The sequence below is a fragment of the Halichoerus grypus genome, chromosome 2, assembly GCF_964656455.1.
Source record: "Halichoerus grypus chromosome 2, mHalGry1.hap1.1, whole genome shotgun sequence".
In the NCBI taxonomy this organism is placed as follows: Eukaryota; Metazoa; Chordata; class Mammalia; order Carnivora; family Phocidae; genus Halichoerus; species Halichoerus grypus.
Genome location: NC_135713.1, coordinates 63,964,912 through 63,983,404, shown reverse-complemented (window position 1 = coordinate 63,983,404; position 18,493 = coordinate 63,964,912). Strand labels below are relative to the sequence as shown.

Genomic DNA, 18,493 nt, shown 5'->3' with positions numbered 1-18,493 from the left:
GACCCAAGGTGTGAACCTACACCCTCTCTACCCCTCCTTGGCCTACCATCTCAAGGCTAGACTCCACAGTCTGGCTGCTACCTCTCCCATCATATATCTGCACCTACATGTATCTTTAGGTCTTTGGAGTTGAACTCCATACCATGAAGGTGCCTTGTGCTCCATGATTTTGTACATGCTCTTCTCTTTGTGAAGGGTCACCTCTGCCAGCATACTGCTATTCTTCCTTCAAGGCTCAGCTTCCTCAACTTGCCCTGCCCACTCTAGGGCAGAGTTAGCCTCTTCCTCTTGTGTTCCACATTGCCTCTTGCTTCTTAGTACTTAAACATTTTGGAAAATTGTCTATTGTGCTGTATATTTCTCATGCTAGGCTCCTCCATCTTTCCAGCCACCACCTCAAAACTCAGACTCTGAGTAAAGTGGGTGGAGTATTACAGAGGGGATGTCCCAGGGTCCTTGACCTAGTTCAGGGTTCCAGCTTCCTGCAGTCATCTTGCTTAAGTTTGCACCATAGCCCTGCCTACCCTGGGCTTCTCTTAGGGCAGACTCAGAAGGAAGTGCCCCTTCCTGAATTAACTGATAGCTAGATAGTGGTGGCCAAGGAAGAGGGTGGGACATTACAACTCAGGTGACCCGTGAGTTTTGTTTTGGGGTGCAAACCAGGTTAGTGGGATGCCTCACATTGAGAGAGAAGAGCTCACACCTGAGGAAAGTGACCAACTGCTTCTTCTCCCGGGTAAGACCCTCCTCTAATTCCTGCTTACTTCAGCCCCATCCCCTCACCTTCATCTTTCCAGCTTGGCCCATGCTAGCAGAGTAGAGGCTGGAACGACTAAGCCAGCTGGTCCTCGATGATAGCTCCCATCCTTGGCCAGGGTCCCTGGGATCCTTTTCAGAAGGAAGACTCACCTCATGTATCTGATTCAGCTGAGTTAAGCTAAGAGGCCAACTCTTACTCAAACATGTGCAGACCCTGGCTGAGTTCTGGGAACCTAGTGATGTGGGAGACATGTCCTTCCCCACCAGGCTCAGCTGGAAGAGGCAGACATGAGTACATTTACTGGGAGTATAAATACTGAGGTTTCTTGGAGGAAGCTTCACAGTCTCTGGCATGTAGAAGTACTGAATAAATGTCCAATAGAAGAGTGAATGAATAAGAGAGTAAATGAATGAAAGAATGTCCGAGTTAGCTGGGACTCAAAAGGAGAGTGAAAGCTTACTCTTTGTGTAGTGATTGGCCCTTTCCTAAGATTATAATTGCCTCAGTTATCCCATTTTATCCTTGAAACAGACCTGTAACATTCTGGGAGTTAACATTCCTATTTGACAGATTTGGAAATTAGGTATATGTGATTTTGAGGAAATTTGTTGGAAACTGATTTCTTAGTTCCCTGAATAAGGACATCCCCAACCCCCCCCCCACCCAAATTTTTCAAAGCTGTATTAGCACCTATCTATGTCAAACCCTGTGCTGGTATGAAAATGCAAATGACTCAGACACAGTGGTTCCAGACTTGAGGAATACTGTGAATAAAGCCTGGACAGCAAGAGACAGGGTGAAACTTGTAGTCAGTGTGGCTGGGGTATGAGGGGGAGTAGCAAGAGAGGAAGCTTGGGGTCTGCAATGCTAGATAAAGAGTTTTAGACTTTTTTTTTTTTTTTCTGTAGCGGGAGATATCACAATGTGAAGGTTTACCTCCTTTCTTAGGGGATATAGGGTTGGGGAATGGCATGATAAAATCTATTTTTGCCCAGTCATTCTGGTGATGTGTTGGGAGTTGGGGGGGCAGGGAAGTGGACAGTATCAGTTAGGAGGTTGTTGAAATAATCAGATGGGAAGAAGGTCTAGGGCAGTGGCAATGGGAACCAGGAGGAGGGGATACACGGGAGAGTACTTTCTGTTCTTAGCTCTTTCAGCCTGAGACCTGATTGCATAGAGGAGGTGAGGGTCAGGGATGTAGACAGGTACCTGAATAGCTGTGTGAGTGAGCAACCTTGATGCCTCCAGCCAAGGTGAAGGACAGAAAGAGTTTCATGGGGAAAAGTGAAGGAGAAAATGAATGTGTATTTGACCATGGAGTTTGAGGAGCCTCTCCAGCATCTGGAGAGTGATGTCTAACAGACCATCAGAATTTGGGATTTGGCTCAGGACAGGGATTTGGGAGCCCTGACACAGAGGTTTTAATTAAAACTTGGAGATGATACAAAGGGACTGTGGAGAAGAGGGCTGTGGGGTGGGGTGGGGCATTGTTAGGGGGGAGAGGAGAGAAAGAGTTATGAAGATTTTGAGGGACTTAGGAAGGAGGCCCAGGAAAGACTGGCTGTCGAAGCCAAGGGACGAGAATTTTGTAGTGAAGAGAAATCTCATGGCTTTGCATGCCTGACAGAGGACAGTAGGGATGGGGACTGAGAAAAAGACTGGGATGGGGCAATCAGCAGCTCATAGGTGACCATGAGGAGGGCAAATTCATGGGCATGATGGGAGTGGAAGGTGGGGAGTAGTTGCAGGGATGGGAAAGTATCTTCCCTGAAGTCTTGCTGTTACAGGGAGAGAGGTAGACTGATTCAGTGGACAAATGCTTTCTGCCCATTTAGGGGCCTTCACTGCATTTCCTTTTTCCTTTACCCCTGAAAAGCACCTGAATCACTGAAGGCACCCTTGGGAACTTCTTGGAACAGCAATACCACCTCTAGCTTGAATTAGCAAAATACCAGACATTTCTACAGTTCTTTACAGTGTGCAAAGGACTGTCAGAGCCATTAACTCCTTTAATCTTCACAAGCACTGAATTTTTGTTCTGTTATAGAGGAGGAAATTGAGGCTCAATTCAGATTCAGCTAAATAAATCTGAAGGCACACTCTGCACAAGGTTCTTTTGCTCTCATTTCATTTGCCCCACACAGCTCTTTGACATATGTTGGTCCCCATTTGGCAGATTAAGAAAATTAGGCCTCCAGATTGGAGACCTGGTGCTAGCTCCTTTGTGGACAGCTGGGTCCTTGACTCTGAGAACAAGGCTCTTTCCATTCTGCATCACTATACCTTTCAAAACCCACCCATGAGCTGGTATCTCATGATGCACATTAAATTTCCCAAAGCATTTTTCAAGTCTTATTTAATTCTTACAATAACCTTGTGAAAGTAGATATTTCCTCCCAGATGAAGAAACTAAAATTCAAAGAAGTCATAAATGACCTGCCCGAAGTTATGCCACAGGTGGAACGCCTTTCTGAAGTGCAGATCCATCCTTGTCCACTTCTCCCTTCAGGATGAAATTTGTACACCTTAGCTTGGCATAAAGGCCATCCATAGTCCAGCCTGCCTGCTTCTCCAGCAGGTCTTTGGCTCCTTGTTACCTTGAACCCTTTGTTCCAAACCTCTAGAACATCACTGAACTCCCAAGCACAGTAGCACGTCCATCTCTGTTACTGCCCGTGTCAACCATACTGCGATTGTTGGTAAGGCTGTGAGATCCCTCAGGACAAGGCCGATATCTGCTTTGTACTCCAACATCTGGCACAGGAGGCATCAGGAACTGGTAAATGTAAATGAATGACAGAATGAATAAATGGCATTGGGATTAGAAATCAGCCTTCCCAGTGCTCTGTTAATATATGTGCTTCTGGAAAACAGGGGCCTTCTTCTTGATTACTAAAGGATCATTGATGGTCAGAGGTTCTGAGCTCTGAGTACAGCTTTCTTCCTGGTCCTCTTCTGAAGGACGAAAGTTAAGGGCCACAGCCTCTGAGGGCCTGTAGACTATGTGGTTCACCTGGGCTGTCCCTTTTCTCCTATAGGTGGCCACCCTCCATTGTGGAACCACATGGACTCTATTGGGTCAGTAAGGTTGCGGCAAAGGGAAGGAGCTCCTGGCTGTTCCCAGGAGGGCTTGCCCTGCCCCTCAGACAGCTCTGAGCTGGTAAGTTCAGCACTGGGTTTCTGACTCATGCCTATTCAAGGCTATCAAGAGCAGGATCAGTTGAAGATGCCATGGGGCCATGGGCTCACAGCCATGCAGCCCTTTCTAGTTTATCAACCTTTCAGATCTGATCTAGTAACTATCTCCTTTGTGGCTCCACACAACAGCAAGGTGGGGATTATCTTCTCATTTACAGCTGAGGAAGAGGGGGCTTAGAGAGATGAACCGATTTGAGTTTTAATTCATGACAGGAGCTTGAGCTGAGGTATTTCAGTAGCAAAGGTATTACTTTTGCCACCTTGCCACACAGGTGCTGTCCCTGCCCTGAATGGGTTGACATAGTCTAGAAAGGACCCTCTTGGGGTTTTCTGGTAGAAGACTATATTCTCAAGGCACTTCCTTCCCCTATTTCTCTAGTTACTCCTGCACATCTCCCTCCCTTCAACATGGCCACTGCAACAGGCACACAGAGATGATTTCAGTGCTGAACTCAACTTGGAGGTTATTCTTCAGCATTGTCTGTATGCCTCAGGTTAGCTCAGACTGAGTTTCTCTTTTCTGTCATCTTGACCAAGATTTAGAAACGCTTGCACATCACACCATTAAGCAGGAAACACTTGTGTAAGTCATTTCATATCTCCTAGTCTGTTTCCTCATCAGTAAAATAGAAGAAAATTAAGTCTAATCCTTCTACCCCCTGGAGGATTAAGTGAGCTAATGGTGATAAAGGACCTGTACAGAGGAGGCATGCATGAAAGGGTTCTTGAATTGTTCCCTGCAGTTTCTTTAGTTGTCCAGCTTGTTCTGACATCTGCTGGACCTCACTTATTGTCCAAACTGTAGGGGGCATCACCCCTCACTGCTTTTCATGCTCCCACTTCACCCTTGTCCAGTCTCTTCCCCAGACCCTGCTGTAAACATTTCCTTTGTATGCAACTCATGGCTGGGCCACAGAAGTGAGAAATGACATGGCCCCTGGGGACTCAAGGGCCTTCTGAGTATTATTATTTTCTCAGCCCTATTCCAAGGCCACACAGCCAGGAAAAGTGTCAGGGCAAGGACTCAGATGTAAGTTTTCTTATCCTATGGGGTTTCTTCACTGCAACCTTCATCAGCTTTGGGTTCTTTTCAGGTGAAATTGCTAGTTTTTATAAGGCTTCACATTCATGTGGAAACACTTCTTTAGTCAGATCTGGGTTCAAATCCCACTCTGTCCCTTAATAGCTGCTTGGGTTATGCAGATGATTGTTCCTCTCTGAGCCTCAGTTTCCCCATTTGTAACATAACATAGGAATAACCCTTCCTAGTGTGCATGGCTGCTAGAAGCATCTCCTGTAATGTAAACATGGAACTGAACATCTGGCACTCCAGTTAGGATCATTTGCCTCCTTAGGGATCTGTTTTCCATTCTCTTCCTAAAGCAGAGGTGGAACTGAGTCACCCCCATCTCCCTCACTGAACAGCCTCTCCTACCTGGCTCCCCCTGCCTCCTTATTCAGATACCTGGTTGGTTACTTTACAGATATGGGTCCAGTGTGGGGTAGTGGGTCATAGGAATGGAATTCCTGTGGGACAGGCGGTGAGGACCTGGGAAAGGCTAAGGCCAGGAGAATTAGAGTCACAGGTTGGGACTCCAGCAAACCCAGGGAGGCTGCTGCCATCTCTTTGAAGGACAGGCCAGAGGGTCATCTGGGGGAGGTTTCCATATAGAGGTGGAGTACTGGGGCTCCTCTTAGCTCCCCCACAATGGGCTACTGGTGGAGAAGAACCTTGGGTGTGCCATCCTCTGCTTTCTGCCTGCCTACCTGTCCCATCACTCTGATTCACCCCTGGTCCAGGCTACCCCCAAATCCATCCCCTCACTCTGAGGAAAATCCCTTTATCCTCTTCCCCAGATCTTCAAATGGCTTGTTCCCTTCCTTTATTTAGGTCACTTCCTCAGGGAAAACTTTCCAGACCAATATCCAAAAATACCTTTTCCTCCCCTGGTCACTCTCAAACTTCTATTCCAGCCTTAAAAAAAAAAAAAAAGGTACTGTTACTATCAGAACCATATTATATGTTTATTTGCTTATTTTCTGCCTCTATGCTGAAATCTGTGCTCCACAAGAACAGAACTCAGCTGGTTATGCAACATACAGTGCTTGGAATAGTGTTGGGCCCCTAGTTGGCGCTCACTCAATGTCTGTGGGAAGGATGGCTGACTGATGGCAGGACTGTCCTCCACCGTGTGGCCTCCAAGTTCTTCTAAGCTGAGCTTACTTAGGCTCCAGAATCAAGTGGATTGGAAGAGGGAAGCACCTGAACGTGAAATTCATTCCCATATTTGTTCATTTGTTTGCTCATTCAGTGAAAGACAACTCACTGAGCAGCTCACCTCTGGGTACTGGGGAGACAGAGTGAATCAGTGGTATGACAGGAGAGGCCTCACTAAACCCTGAATTCCAAGCAATGGAAGGGGCAGGGGACATAGGGATCTGAGAAGGAACCGCCAGAGAATGGAGCAGGAGGAGGAGGTGGGTGGGTCTCCCCTCCAGGAAGGAGCCTTCTGAGATGGCAGGAACTAAGTATGGGCTGTGGGCAGCAAGAGAACATAGGTGTGTGAAGAGGTGAGGAGTGGGGCTGGGCAGGTGCTGGGGAGACCAGCAAGGCTCAGAGAGGGCTTAGGCAGGGCTCTAGTCAGCCCCTGGGAAAGCTAAGGGAGGTGCTGGTCTGGACTGGTAAAGGGAGGAGCAAGCTGGGCAGGGCAGTCCTGGTTGGAGTCAGAGAACTTGGGTAGGCAATGGGGCTCCTGCCCAGATATTAGCCTGTTTCTCTCCAGGTGTTGGAGTGTCTACAGCAATTCAAGGTGACGGAGACACAGCTGCGGCAGATCCAAGCCAGCCTCCTGGGCTCTATGGAGCAGGCACTGGGGGGACAGGCCAGCCCTGCCCCTGCTGTCCAGATGCTGCCCACATATGTGGGGTCCACCCCACATGGCACTGGTGGGTGGCATAGACCAAAATGGGTGCCTAGGCCTGGGGAGAGAATTCTGATCTGGGGGAGGGAGAAGTTCCTTATCCCTCTTCCCAATAAGGTTCCCAACTCTGAGCTCCCTTAATGAGACTTTGAAGTCCTTGGGGGTATTTCTGGGAGGCAGAGGGCTTGGTCTCGCCAGCTGCATGCTTTTCTGTGTCCTGTTTGCCCCAGAGCAAGGGAATTTTGTGGTGCTGGAGCTGGGGGCCACAGGGGCCTCACTGCGTGTTCTGTGGGTGACCCTGTTGGGTATTGAGGGACATAGGATGGAGCCCCGGAGCCAGGAGTTTGTGATCCCCCCAGAGGTGATGCTGGGTCCCGGTCAGCAGGTAAGAGCTCATTGCCGAGTCTCTGGGAACTGGCTGGGTGGCTGGGGCTCTGGTGGGCAGAGCTGAGCCCCCAACTTGTCCCACAGCTCTTTGACTTTGCTGCCCACTGTCTGTCTGAGTTCCTGGATGCACTCCCCATGGACAAAGAGCGTCTGCAGCTTGGGTTCAACTTCTCCTTCCCTTGTCACCAGACGGGCCTGGACAGGGTGAGGCAAAGTGGGCACGGGGACAGTAGGTGGAGGAGTTGCAGCCCCATGAAGGCTGTTGGAGGAATGACCCAACTTTTCTGCCCCCAGAGCACCCTTATTTCCTGGACCAAAGGTTTTAGGTGCAGTGGTGTGGAAGGCCACGATGTGGTCCAGTTGCTGCGAGATGCCATCAAGAGGCAGGGGGTGAGTGGAGGCAGGGGCAATGGGAGGGCTGCCTGTGTGGCTGGGCCTGTGCTTCTGGGAAGGCCTGCTTTCCTTTTCTATGTATATCCTTTATCCAGTTTAACCCTGGGGTAAATGTTGCTACCATTCCCATTTCATATGTAAGGAGACTGAGGCTAAGAAAGGTCAAATAAATTTTCAGGATCATAGGGCAAAACAAAGATGAAAAGACTTGACCCTGTCTTCAAAGACCTCACAGTCTAGTGGGAAAGCATTCCGACAAAGGATTGTCCCTGTCAAGGAGGTGGTTCCAGTGACTCTGGTAGCACTGGGAAGGGCACACCAGGGCTTGGGCAGGGGCTTGAAGGAGGAGTTTGCCAGGGCATAAGCTGGGGCTGGGGTGGAAGGTCTGTTTTCAGAGAAAGGTATATGCAAACACTTGGATGCCAAAGAAAGGTGGATCTGGATCCATCTGGACTAACGGCAGTGATGCTAGTGGATGGAAGTCAGGGCTTAGAAAGCCAGGTACCTACAGTGCAGTCTTCAAGGTGTCGTGCTTACTCACAATCATCTTGGTCCTGCGGGAAGCACTGGTGTTCTGGAGTTGATGACTGAGTTTGGGAGCCTTTGAGAGCCCCAGGGCCTGAGTAGGGGGTGGAAGAGACAAGGGGGAGTATGGGATGGGAGGAAAATTCTCTACAGTGGGGGAGGACCTAGAGTATATGTGTGGGCATGAACACACATTGTGTTTCATGGACTCTGAGCACCTCCATCAAAGCCAGGGCCCAGCCTTGCCCATCCCCCACACTGCCCACTTAGGTCAGCCATGACCTCTGCCCTCTCCATTGTCCAGGCCTACAGCATCGATGTGGTTGCCGTGGTGAATGACACAGTGGGCACCATGATGGGCTGCGAGCCAGGGGTTGGGCCGTGTGAGGTCGGGCTTGTTGTAGGTGAGCCATGGGTCATTTGTGATGATGGGTGGGGGGTTACAGCTACCTGATGGGCAGGTCCTGATGGATTCATCCCTGCCAGACACTGGCACCAATGCATGTTACATGGAGGAGGCAAGGCATGTGGCAGTGCTGGATGAGGACCGGGGCCGCGTCTGCATCAGCGTTGAGTGGGGCTCCTTCAGTGATGATGGGGTCCTGGGACCAGTGCTGACCACCTTTGACCATGCCTTGGACAGAGAGTCCCTGAATCCTGGTGCCCAGAGGTGGCCTGACCTTCTGCTCTATGGCCTATCACTCTTCTGCTCCCTTCCTCGCTGCTGTCCCTGAACTCAGGCCCTTAGGCCCCTCCCTATTGCTTGCTCATAGGGTTTCCAGGTTGCATCTTGGGGGGCCCTGGCCAGGCTCAAAGAAGGAAGGGCTCAAGATTCTAGAACCCAGAATTTTCAACCCATAGCCCTCTCTTATTCCTGACAGGTACTGGGGATTAAGGGTAGCAAAGTATTCCCTGTCCTCCAGGAGCCCCTCTGAACCTAACCTAAGCCAGAGGGGGCAGCAGGGTCTGGATAAACACCCATCTGTCTCCTGGGAAGCCATTGCTTCTGGAACCTCCGGTCTGGGGAACCCCAAAGAAAATGATCCTTCTTTTGGGGCCCTTGGAGGTGGGGCCAGGTGGGCTAAGGGCTTAAGGAAAGCTCTGTCCAGCCACCCTTCTTACCTGTAGGTTTGAGAAGATGATTGGGGGCTTGTACCTGGGTGAGCTGGTGAGGCTTGTGTTGGCTCACCTGGCCCAGCGAGGGGTCCTCTTTGGTGGCTGCACCTCCCCTGCCCTGCTGAGCCGTGGCAGCATCCTCCTGGAGCATGTGGCTGAGATGAAGGAGTAAGTAGAGAAAGCCCGTGGGCTTAAACAAGGGGCTTCTTGGCTTGGGAGAGGGGAGGATGCTCTGTCCCCCAGGTAGCCATGGGGCTGGGGGAGGGCAGGGAGCTTTGGGGCTACTTGAGTCCCAAAGCAGTACCCTGTGTTTCTCCAGCCCGTTGGCTGGGGCAGCCCGTGTGCATGCTATCCTGCGGGACTTGGGCCTGAGCGTGGGGGCCTCGGACGCTGAGCTGGTGCAGTACGTGTGTGCGGCCGTGTTCACTCGGGCTGCCCGGCTCTGTGCTGCCGCCCTGGCGGCTGTTCTTGCCCGCCTCCAGCACAGCCGGGAGCAGCAGGTGCTTCAGATCGCTGTGGCCACCGGAGGCCGAGTGTTCGAGCGACACCCCAGGTACTGCAGATACACGCAGTCCCATGTGAGCAGGTAGCAGGAACATGTGGGTTTTCCATAAAGACCCAGAGGGCACTCTGGTACCATGTGTGCAAGGCAGTGGCCAAGAGTGGCACCCAAGCAGGGTAAGGTCAGATGGGGACTAAGGGAGGCCAGAAGAAGTCAGAAGAGAGAAAAGATGCTTCTCTTTGGGTGTGTAAGGCAGGGGGACTCTGGGGGCACTGGCAGCACTAGAGACACTGGGCATAAGGTTGGTGTACAGCTGGATTTAGAACTGAAGGGATTTGAAGTGATGGGGCCCAGGGCTTCAGCAAGCCCTGGGGTTCATTCAGGCTCAGGTTCAAGCCAGGTATGCCTGCCTTGTGTCTGTGTAGTTTCCTCAGCATCCTGCAGGAGACCGTGATGCTCCTGGCCCCCGAATGTGATGTCTCCTTCATTCCCTCTGTGGATGGGGGTGGCCGGGGAGTGGCAATGGTGACGGCTGTGGCCGCCCGCCTGGCTGCTCACCGCCACCTGCTGGAAGAGACCCTGGCGCCTTTCCGGCTGGACCATGAGCAGCTGGCAGCGGTGCGGGCACAGATGCGGGAGGCCATGGTCAAGGGGCTCCGAGGGGAGGCCTCATCCCTCCGCATGCTGCCCACTTATGTCCGGGCCACACCTGATGGCACTGGTGAGGACCTGGCCTGAGTGTGGGGCTGGGATATGGGTTCCTGGAGTTCACAGAATGTGCTTTGTCCTGACACTGAGGATCTCTGTCCCACAGAGCGCGGGGACTTCCTGGCCCTGGACCTGGGGGGCACCAACTTCCGGGTCCTCTTGGTGCGTGTGACAGCAGGAGGTGTGAAGATCACCAGCCAGGTCTACTCCATCCCGGAGTATGTGGCCCAAGGCTCTGGACAGCAGGTACCCAGAGCTTGGACCTGACGTCAGGGGCGGGGAAGGACCAGGGCCGGGCCACCCCCTGACTTGCCCTACACCTCAGCTCTTCGACCACATCGTGGACTGCATTGTGGACTTCCAGCAGAAGCAGGGCCTGAGTGGGCAGAGCCTCCCGCTGGGTTTCACCTTCTCCTTCCCATGTAGGCAGCTTGGCCTCGACCAGGTGAGGGAGGGAGGGCCAGGAGAAACCATCCCCAAGGGCTTTCCACCCTCATACCCTTCAGGGAATGGGCAGGAGGCTGGGGAGAGGGCTTCAAGTATCCTGGGCCGGGGATGGGGGTGGGCAGAAGCACTGCTGGGCTGAGCCAGCACCTAGCCTCGGTTTCACTGGACGTGGTGTGTGCAGGTGGAAGGGGTGTGGTAAAGTGGCCTGGAATCCAGGGCTGTAAAGAGGCCTGGGATGGAAAAGATTATGGATTCCCCTGAGGGCTGCCAATGGGCAGGAAAGTGGAGCCAGGTTAGGTCTGGGCACTTGGGAGCAGTGTAGGTCCAGATCAGGGCTGATGAAGGAACACATTGACTGTCCACTTCACAGTACACCACGAAGCCCTGGTGTACTGATCTAGGGGACCTGCGGGGAACAGCATTAGTCCCTATTTCTCAAAAGGGCTTACGGTTGCCCAGTTTCTTTGCCCTATGTCAGCTTCCCGAACTTGCTGTGTCCCTCTCAGGCCTGGCTTGGTGTTGGGCGCCTGACTGGAAAGGCAGAGCAGCAGGCACAGATGTAGACGCAGCGCCCCCTAAGCATATAGCTCTGCATATCCTGCGACAGTGCACACACCTGAGGCCTGTCATGGAGACGGCTCCTCCCATACTCTGGTCCAAGCTCCCAGGAGTCTCCTCCTCAACACCCCCAACTTCTGCCAAAAAGCCTCTTGTGAGGAGGAGCTTGCTGCCCCTCAAGTTGTCCACTGTGCTCTTCCTGAAAAGCTCTGCCTTCTCTATTCCACCCAGCGTTTGTGCAGTTTTCAGCTCTGCTTCAGCTCTGACCTCTCTCAGACACATGCTTCTGTACTTGGCTTTCTTTTACACAGTGGCCCTTTGGAATCAAGCATTCAGCAGTGTCTCTCTGCTGGTCTGCTCCACTCTAGACTAAGCATGCCGGCACTATTTGATTATTCCTTGTAAGGTGTGAGAAGCAGGTGGGACTCAGTATGCAAAATCAGGTGTGCAAGAAGAAACGCGGTCCTATTCATTTTCTAGAACTGAGCTTAATTTCTGTGTTGAGCCCACGTTCTTTTGGGGGTGTGTGATAACTTAATCAATTTGGGGACTTCTTTCCCCAGGCAGGGGGCCCCTTTCAGCTGCACAGCATCCTTTGCTGTGTATGGGCAGACACTCAGGGAAGCCAGGAGATGTCCAGGCCCCAGCTGTGTGGACTCTGCTTACTCTCTTGGTTTTTGACACCTCCCTTGACAACTCACCTTCCCCTCCATGGGGAGGGAGGACAGAGACCTACTCTGCTAGTGAGATCACTCAAATCTCTTCTGTCTCTAACCTTCCCACAGGAGCATGGCCCAGGTAGAGGCATAGGACACCTTTCTCAGGAAACTCCAAAACCTGGCTCTTAGGTTCCCCCAGCTCCCCTTCCCCAGACCAGGGGTCTTTCTTTTGTCTGGAAGCAGGGAAATATGGCTGCTACTTATGATCTGGGTTCCCCCACATTAGCCCTCCTTCTCAATTGCCCTTGCACTCTCTGGTTTCTGTGTTTGAGACGAAGAGCATTGAGCACTCTGGCTGTGGTTACATAGGAAAAGGGATAAAAGGAAATATTGGTGGGGGAAGCGTCAGTTCATATCTCTAAAATCTTCTGCCCCAAAGATTTTCCTCTTTTTTTTTTTTTTAAAGATTTGTTTATTCTAGAGAGAGTGCAGGGGGGAGGGGCAGAGGAACAGGGAAAGAGAGAATCTCAAGCAGACTCCCCGCTGAGCATGGAGCCAAGACCAGGGATCCCACGACCCTGAGATCATGACCTGAGATGAAGTCAAGAGTTGGACACTCAACTGACTGAGCCACCAAGGTGCCCCCCCCCAAAAATTTTCACACCTGCTCTGCAGGCTCCTACTTTGGGCAGAGCTGTCATTTTCTAACAGCAGGAGAATAACTTCCCCTGCCCGCTCCCTCAGAGGAAGCACACTTAGAAAAAATAGTCCTAGACTGTCAAGCCCATCACTAACTTCACAATTTAAGGTCAGTTTCTCACAATAAAGGCTTATCTGTCTTGTCTCCTCCCATCCTGCCTAGGTGTTCTGGGTCCTGGCTTTTCCTTTTGTCCTTCACTCATATCTGGAACACACAAGTGAATCTCCTATTGACACGGCTCTGTCCCTAATTCCTCAGTTTCCTTCCTCTCAAGTGACTCTTGCTAGTTCTTTCTAAAAGAGCAGAATTTTCTGTCATTTGGACCTCTGAGTCTTCTCTGTCCTCCCCCTTCTCATACACAGCACTCATTTTACCAGCTCTGTTCATTCCTAACCCAATTATGAAGGGCCATTCCTTCTGGGCAACCGTCTTAAAACACCCAGACTCTCAGACCATCTGAGCATTCTGGCACTAATAATAGAAGACACAGGTTGGATGGTTATTAATAGGTTTCTTTACACTGGAAGGCTCCTGGGGAGTTAGGAGGGGGCAGAGGGCAAGGCCCTCAACCATGTGGCAGAGTAGGCATGGAATCCTGCTTGGTGAGGGGGGATATCATATGCTTCTGATGGGATACAGGCTTTGGGAGGGAAAGTGAGATTCCAAGGGGCCTTCATCTTCCTGCCCCACCTTTGTCCCCCCAGGGCATCCTCCTAAACTGGACAAAGGGTTTCAATGCATCAGACTGTGAGGGCCAAGACATTGTGTGTCTGTTGCGGGAAGCCATCGGGCGAAGACAGGTGAAGAGTCTGCCTTCAGGGGTGCTTTGGGGCTGTGGCAGGACTTGAAGGGAGCAAAGGGTCTCCTGCTTCCTGACCTGGGGGGAGGGTGGAGTGGGTGGCTCTCTGCAGTAGAGACCTCTGGGTCCTGCACTGGTTGCCGTGACAACCGTGTTGCCCAGCAACTAGCAGCATCCTTTTGTGTATAGGCAGTGGAGCTGAATGTGGTTGCCATTGTCAATGACACGGTGGGGACCATGATGTCCTGTGGCTATGAGGATCCCCGTTGCGAGGTCGGCCTCATTGTTGGTGAGGAGGGCCCTGCTCTTTTGTGTTCCTACTGCCTGATGTTAATTCATTGCCTCCTGTTGATTCCTCAGGTTGGACGTTCATCTGGCCTTGGGGATGTGGCACCATTCCCGCCTGACTCAGCTAGGCCCTGCAACACTCATTTGGGCTGGGTGTCTGAACTTTGTTCAGCTCAGCTACTGATTCATAGTCATTTAAGCTTTCTGAGCCTCAGTTTGCCCTTCTGTTAATGAATCTGAGCTTTGGAGTCATACAGATTTGGGTGGAAATACTAGTTCTGCCACTTCCATCTGTATGACCTTGGCCAAATCACCAGAGCCTCAGTTTCCTTCTAAGACAGAGATAATAGTAATGCCTATCTCAAGGGTGGTGAGGGTGAGAGGAGAGGAAACAAAGCATGGCACAGTGCTTGGCCCATGGTACACACTCAGTGCTTGGAACTGGGTAGAGGCTGGTGGTGGAGGACAGAGAATGAGCTGTGAGGGTCCTTTAGGTAGCCCAAGTTCTGAAGTCTTTATTAAGCGTTTCTCCTCTGGCCAGATAGGGGCTGGATGAAGGGGCAGGAAGACTATACATAAAGATGGGGGAAATACCTATCTTCTCAAAACCCACCATTTGGTGGGGATTAGGCCCAGGACAGCATGTGGCAGTCAGAGAGAGCTGAATCTGACTCTACATAACAGGGTGACAAGGCCAAGATCAGAAAGGAAGTGGTCCTAACATGAGTGGGACTTGAAAAGAGTGTCTGGGTGGGGGAGGAGGACTCCCATAGGCCTTTGGGCATCAGTCTCCTAGGGCAGGAAGTAAGTGATAGCCTCCTTTTGAAACTGGGAGCTTCTTGAACATAGAGCCTAGAGTGGGGAGGTGCTCAGGAGAGGTATGCCTAGATGGCTTTATGAATAAACTAGTCAGAGGAAATCCAGGTGGGGCTGACAAGGAGACCATCTGCCTAGAGCTGACCATGTGTTGGGGAGAGGAAGCACCATTCTTTACCCAGAATGTGCTTTCTGCCTAGAATGCCTTTCTTTCTGTGCTTCCTGGCTTCAAAGTCAAATCCAAACATCATTTCCTCTCTGTAGCTTTTCCTGACCCTCTAGGTGGGAAGACTCAGCTGTGCTCAAGGCTCCCATGATGTTCTTTTTTGCACTTCTATGTGGGTATATACAGGCAATATCAGAGTTAGATGCTTATTGCCCACTCCCTGGCCACTGTGGGGCTCCTCATGTCTGATTCCTGTCTATGTCCCCAGCTCCTGGCCCAGAACCTGCTAGTTTGACTAAAGATCTGGAAGGCTAGTCCAGGGAGCTTGGGCCTCTCCACTGCAGACAGCGGGGGAGCTCTCACACATCTGCCAGGGGTGCTCTGGCATAGCAGGAAGATACAATGATGCTGGTGCTGGTAGGGAAAGCAGTGGAGGCCCAGCCGGGCTGATGCTGCCAGGGTCTGCAGAAGGAGTGTCAGGAAGGAAGGCAGGCCAGGACATAGGACAGGTTGTGAGTGTGGGGAAACGGAGAGGTAAGAAATGAGCCCCAATTTTGCCGTCTCAGTTTGGGAAGGGCACAGAAGGGCACTTATCTATGTCAGTGAATGATTTCCACCTCTGCAGGAACCGGCACCAATGCCTGCTACATGGAGGAGCTTCAGAATGTGGCAGCTGTGCCTGGGGACTCAGGCCACATGTGCATCAATATGGAGTGGGGTGCCTTTGGGGATGATGGCTCTCTGGACTTGCTTAGAACCTGCTTTGATGCAAATGTGGACCAGGCATCCATCAACCCTGGCAAGCAGAGGTATGGGTGGGTCTGGGCAGGGGCAGCTGGTGGTGGCTGGCACTGGTTAGGGTAGCAGGTAGGGTCTCCTGATCTTTGTGCTTTCACGCAGCTTTGAGAAGATGATCAGTGGCATGTACCTGGGGGAGATCGTCCGCCACATTCTCTTGCATTTGACCAGCCTTGGAGTTCTCTTCCGGGGCCAGCAGACCCAGCGCCTTCAGACCAGGGACATCTTCAAGACCAAGTTTCTCTCTGAGATTGAAAGGTGCCTAAGGCCTATATTGCCTCCTTCCACCTCCCAAAAGAATCTATCTATTCACTTTGGGTAAAATGCTGGTTGGTGGGAGGCCCATTCCGGAGGATGGAGAGCTCATGGGGTGGGAAAGCTAATGCAGGACCCTGGCTTTCTGTGCTCTATTCCTTCCTGTTCCCAGTGACAGCCTGGCTCTGAGGCAGGTCCGAACCATCCTGGAGGATCTGGGGTTGTCCCTGACCTCAGATGACACCCTGATGGTCCTGGAGGTGTGCCAGGCTGTGTCCCAGCGGGCTGCTCAGCTCTGCGGGGCGGGTGTGGCTGCTGTGGTGGAGAAGATCCGTGAGAACCGGGGCCTAGAAGAGCTGACTGTGTCCGTAGGGGTGGATGGGACCCTCTACAAGCTGCATCCCCAGTGAGTCTGGGTGCTGGGATGGGCAGGGAGGAATGGCCCGGTGGGATCTGGCTGGCCTGGGCTCACCTCAGCGCCCCCTCCCCACAGCTTCTCCGGCCTGGTGGCAGCCACAGTGAGGGAGCTGGCCCCTCGCTGTGTGGTCACCTTCCTGCAGTCGGAAGATGGGTCCGGCAAAGGTGCAGCCCTGGTCACTGCGGTTGCCTGCCGCCTTGCCCAGATGGCCCATGTTTGAAGAAGTCTCCAGGAACTACCCTTGCTGAACCAGGGCCCAGGCCCCACCTGTCCCCAGCCATGCACGACTCCCAGAATAGCCCAAGTGTGGCCCTTCTGTGGCCACCAGCCTTGACCTCTGGCTTTCCCAGAGAGAAGTAGCACTCAGGTTAGCAATATATATATATAATTTATTTACATTCACGTCCGCTAAAATCCCTACGCGCCCCGGCGGCCGGGCAAGGCTGTGTACATAAGGCCAAGTGTAAGTGCGCGAATGCACTTAAGACAGAGTCAGGGCACGAGCTTCACACAACAGGCCCCGCGTGGGGGAACCGGCCAGCCCCAGGAACGGGCACACCACGGCACGCACACTTGCCATTGTCCAGCCCGGGACTCCCATTGCATATTCACATGCCCTGTTGGGCAGGGCTCCTCCAGGATGGGGGCAGGGGGAGGATCAGGGAGGAGCCGTTGGGTGTCCCTGGGTGGGTGGGAGAAGGGCAGCATGTGAGAGGCAGATGTGGACTGACACTGGGTGTGAGAGACGTGAGTGGCCTCCAGGTGTCCAGCATGAGATGTGTGTGTGTGTGTGTGTGTGTGTGGTGGGTGTGGGGGGGAGTTTGTGAGATGAGCACACGAGACATGCATGGGCACGTGCCCGTGTGGTGGTCGTGTGCCTGAATCCAGGGGCCACCCCTTGTCCAGCCAGGCCCCTCAGATGTGCCCCTACCTGGCAGGCACAGAAATGTTTGCATAAGGTCCAGCTCGGGCAGGAGCTCCGGGCGCCATGTCCCGAGCCCAGCGTGTGCGTGCATGCCCGTGTGCATGCGGCCTCCTGGCCAGGGGCAGGAGGAGAGGTAGCATCACACGCACATACACACACACAGATGGGCTGGGCCTGGCTTGGGCTCTAGGCACTGTCCACCCAGGGCCCCAGAGGCTGGGGCAGGGTCAGAGCAGGTGGCAGTGCCAGCCTTGCCAGGCAGGCCTCGGAGGGGCAGAAGTGTGGGCAGGGTCTGAAGGGCCAGTGTCAAGGGACAGTGTGTGCCAGGAGGGGGCCTGTCCACACAGCTCCCCCTGAGTGTGCGGGAAGGGCCCCATCTGGCTTCTGCCCGTCCCTGGCGGGTGCCAAAGCTGGTGAGAGTGTAGGCGTTGTAGGCCTGGCCGGCCTCAGCACTCCGCCTCTGACACCGTGAAGAGGCCAGCGTCTGGCTGGCCCAGTCCGGCTACTGCTGCAGCCAGCTGGCTGAGGTTGCCATTGGGGAAGTGCCGCGCCTCCCACAGGTTGAGGATCATGGCTGTGGGGCTGGGCTTGGAGGCAAAGAAGCTGAGATGGCTGTGGAAGGGAGGGGACAGGAGCCAGTCAGCAGCCCTGCCTCACCCCAGGCTGCACCCTTCTGCCTCTCAGCGCACCCAAGGGCAGGACCTCCCCTTGGCCAAGTGCACTGGACACCCTGGCTGCTGGTGGGTGGGGTGCAAGCCCCATCGAGCTTCCTATCCACCCCACCCATCCTCCCCCACTGGGACGGACTGCAGCAGGCCTTTGCAGCCCCTCCTTGCCCATCTCCCACCCACCTGTCCAGGTGGAGTTTCTGGGCCAGAGTCCGCCAGTCGGCACCCCGGCTACAGGGCGGGTCGAGGCTGGTAATGATCTTCTGCCGAATGAGGAAGGGGATCTTGAAGGCACTGGGGCCCACTAGGGCTGGGACCCCCCCTTCACTCTCCAGAGCTAGCAGCTCGGCAAATCTTGTGTCCTGGGGGGTGGGGGGGGGGAGGGGAAGTGCCTGTTAGTACTTTTATGGCCCAGGTCCACTGCCACCTCCTGCTGGAGGAGCACCCAAACCACCTCAGAGCATGGGGGCAGCATGGGCACTACTT

At 53.1% G+C, this 18,493-nt stretch overlaps 2 protein-coding genes across 6 annotated transcripts in view; one reads left to right on the top strand and one right to left on the bottom strand.

The window, feature by feature from the left end:
• The first annotated feature begins 492 nt into the window (after positions 1 to 492).
• On the top strand, positions 493 to 16,812 carry HK3 (hexokinase 3). Of its 3 annotated transcripts, XM_036084850.2 has the most exons (19): positions 494 to 736; positions 3,799 to 3,920; positions 6,742 to 6,904; positions 7,110 to 7,264; positions 7,351 to 7,470; positions 7,561 to 7,656; positions 8,489 to 8,588; positions 8,671 to 8,854; positions 9,313 to 9,468; positions 9,620 to 9,853; positions 10,228 to 10,523; positions 10,617 to 10,756; positions 10,836 to 10,955; positions 13,579 to 13,674; positions 13,863 to 13,962; positions 15,569 to 15,752; positions 15,844 to 15,999; positions 16,169 to 16,402; positions 16,490 to 16,812. In XM_036084850.2, the coding sequence occupies exons 1-19, from the start codon at positions 673 to 675 to the stop codon at positions 16,632 to 16,634; spliced, it is 2,865 nt and encodes a 954-aa protein (XP_035940743.1). In that variant the 5' UTR covers positions 494 to 672; the 3' UTR covers positions 16,635 to 16,812. The 3 variants fall into 3 exon arrangements, with proteins under 3 accessions (XP_077923028.1, XP_035940743.1, XP_077923029.1); XM_078066902.1 differs by lacking the exon at positions 10,836 to 10,955 and having other exon boundaries at positions 493 to 736; XM_078066903.1 differs by lacking the exon at positions 9,620 to 9,853 and having other exon boundaries at positions 495 to 736.
• UNC5A (unc-5 netrin receptor A) overlaps positions 16,783 to 18,493 on the bottom strand; it is a 60,585-nt gene continuing 58,874 nt past the window's right edge. For all 3 annotated transcript variants that reach the window (XM_078066905.1, XM_078066904.1, XM_078066906.1), the window contains 2 exons: positions 18,191 to 18,369; positions 16,783 to 17,951 (listed from right to left, as the gene is read on the bottom strand). In XM_078066905.1, coding sequence (XP_077923031.1) covers positions 17,786 to 17,951; positions 18,191 to 18,369 — 345 coding nt within the window. In that variant the 3' untranslated portion in view covers positions 16,783 to 17,785. The remainder of the gene's footprint in view (positions 17,952 to 18,190; positions 18,370 to 18,493) is intronic.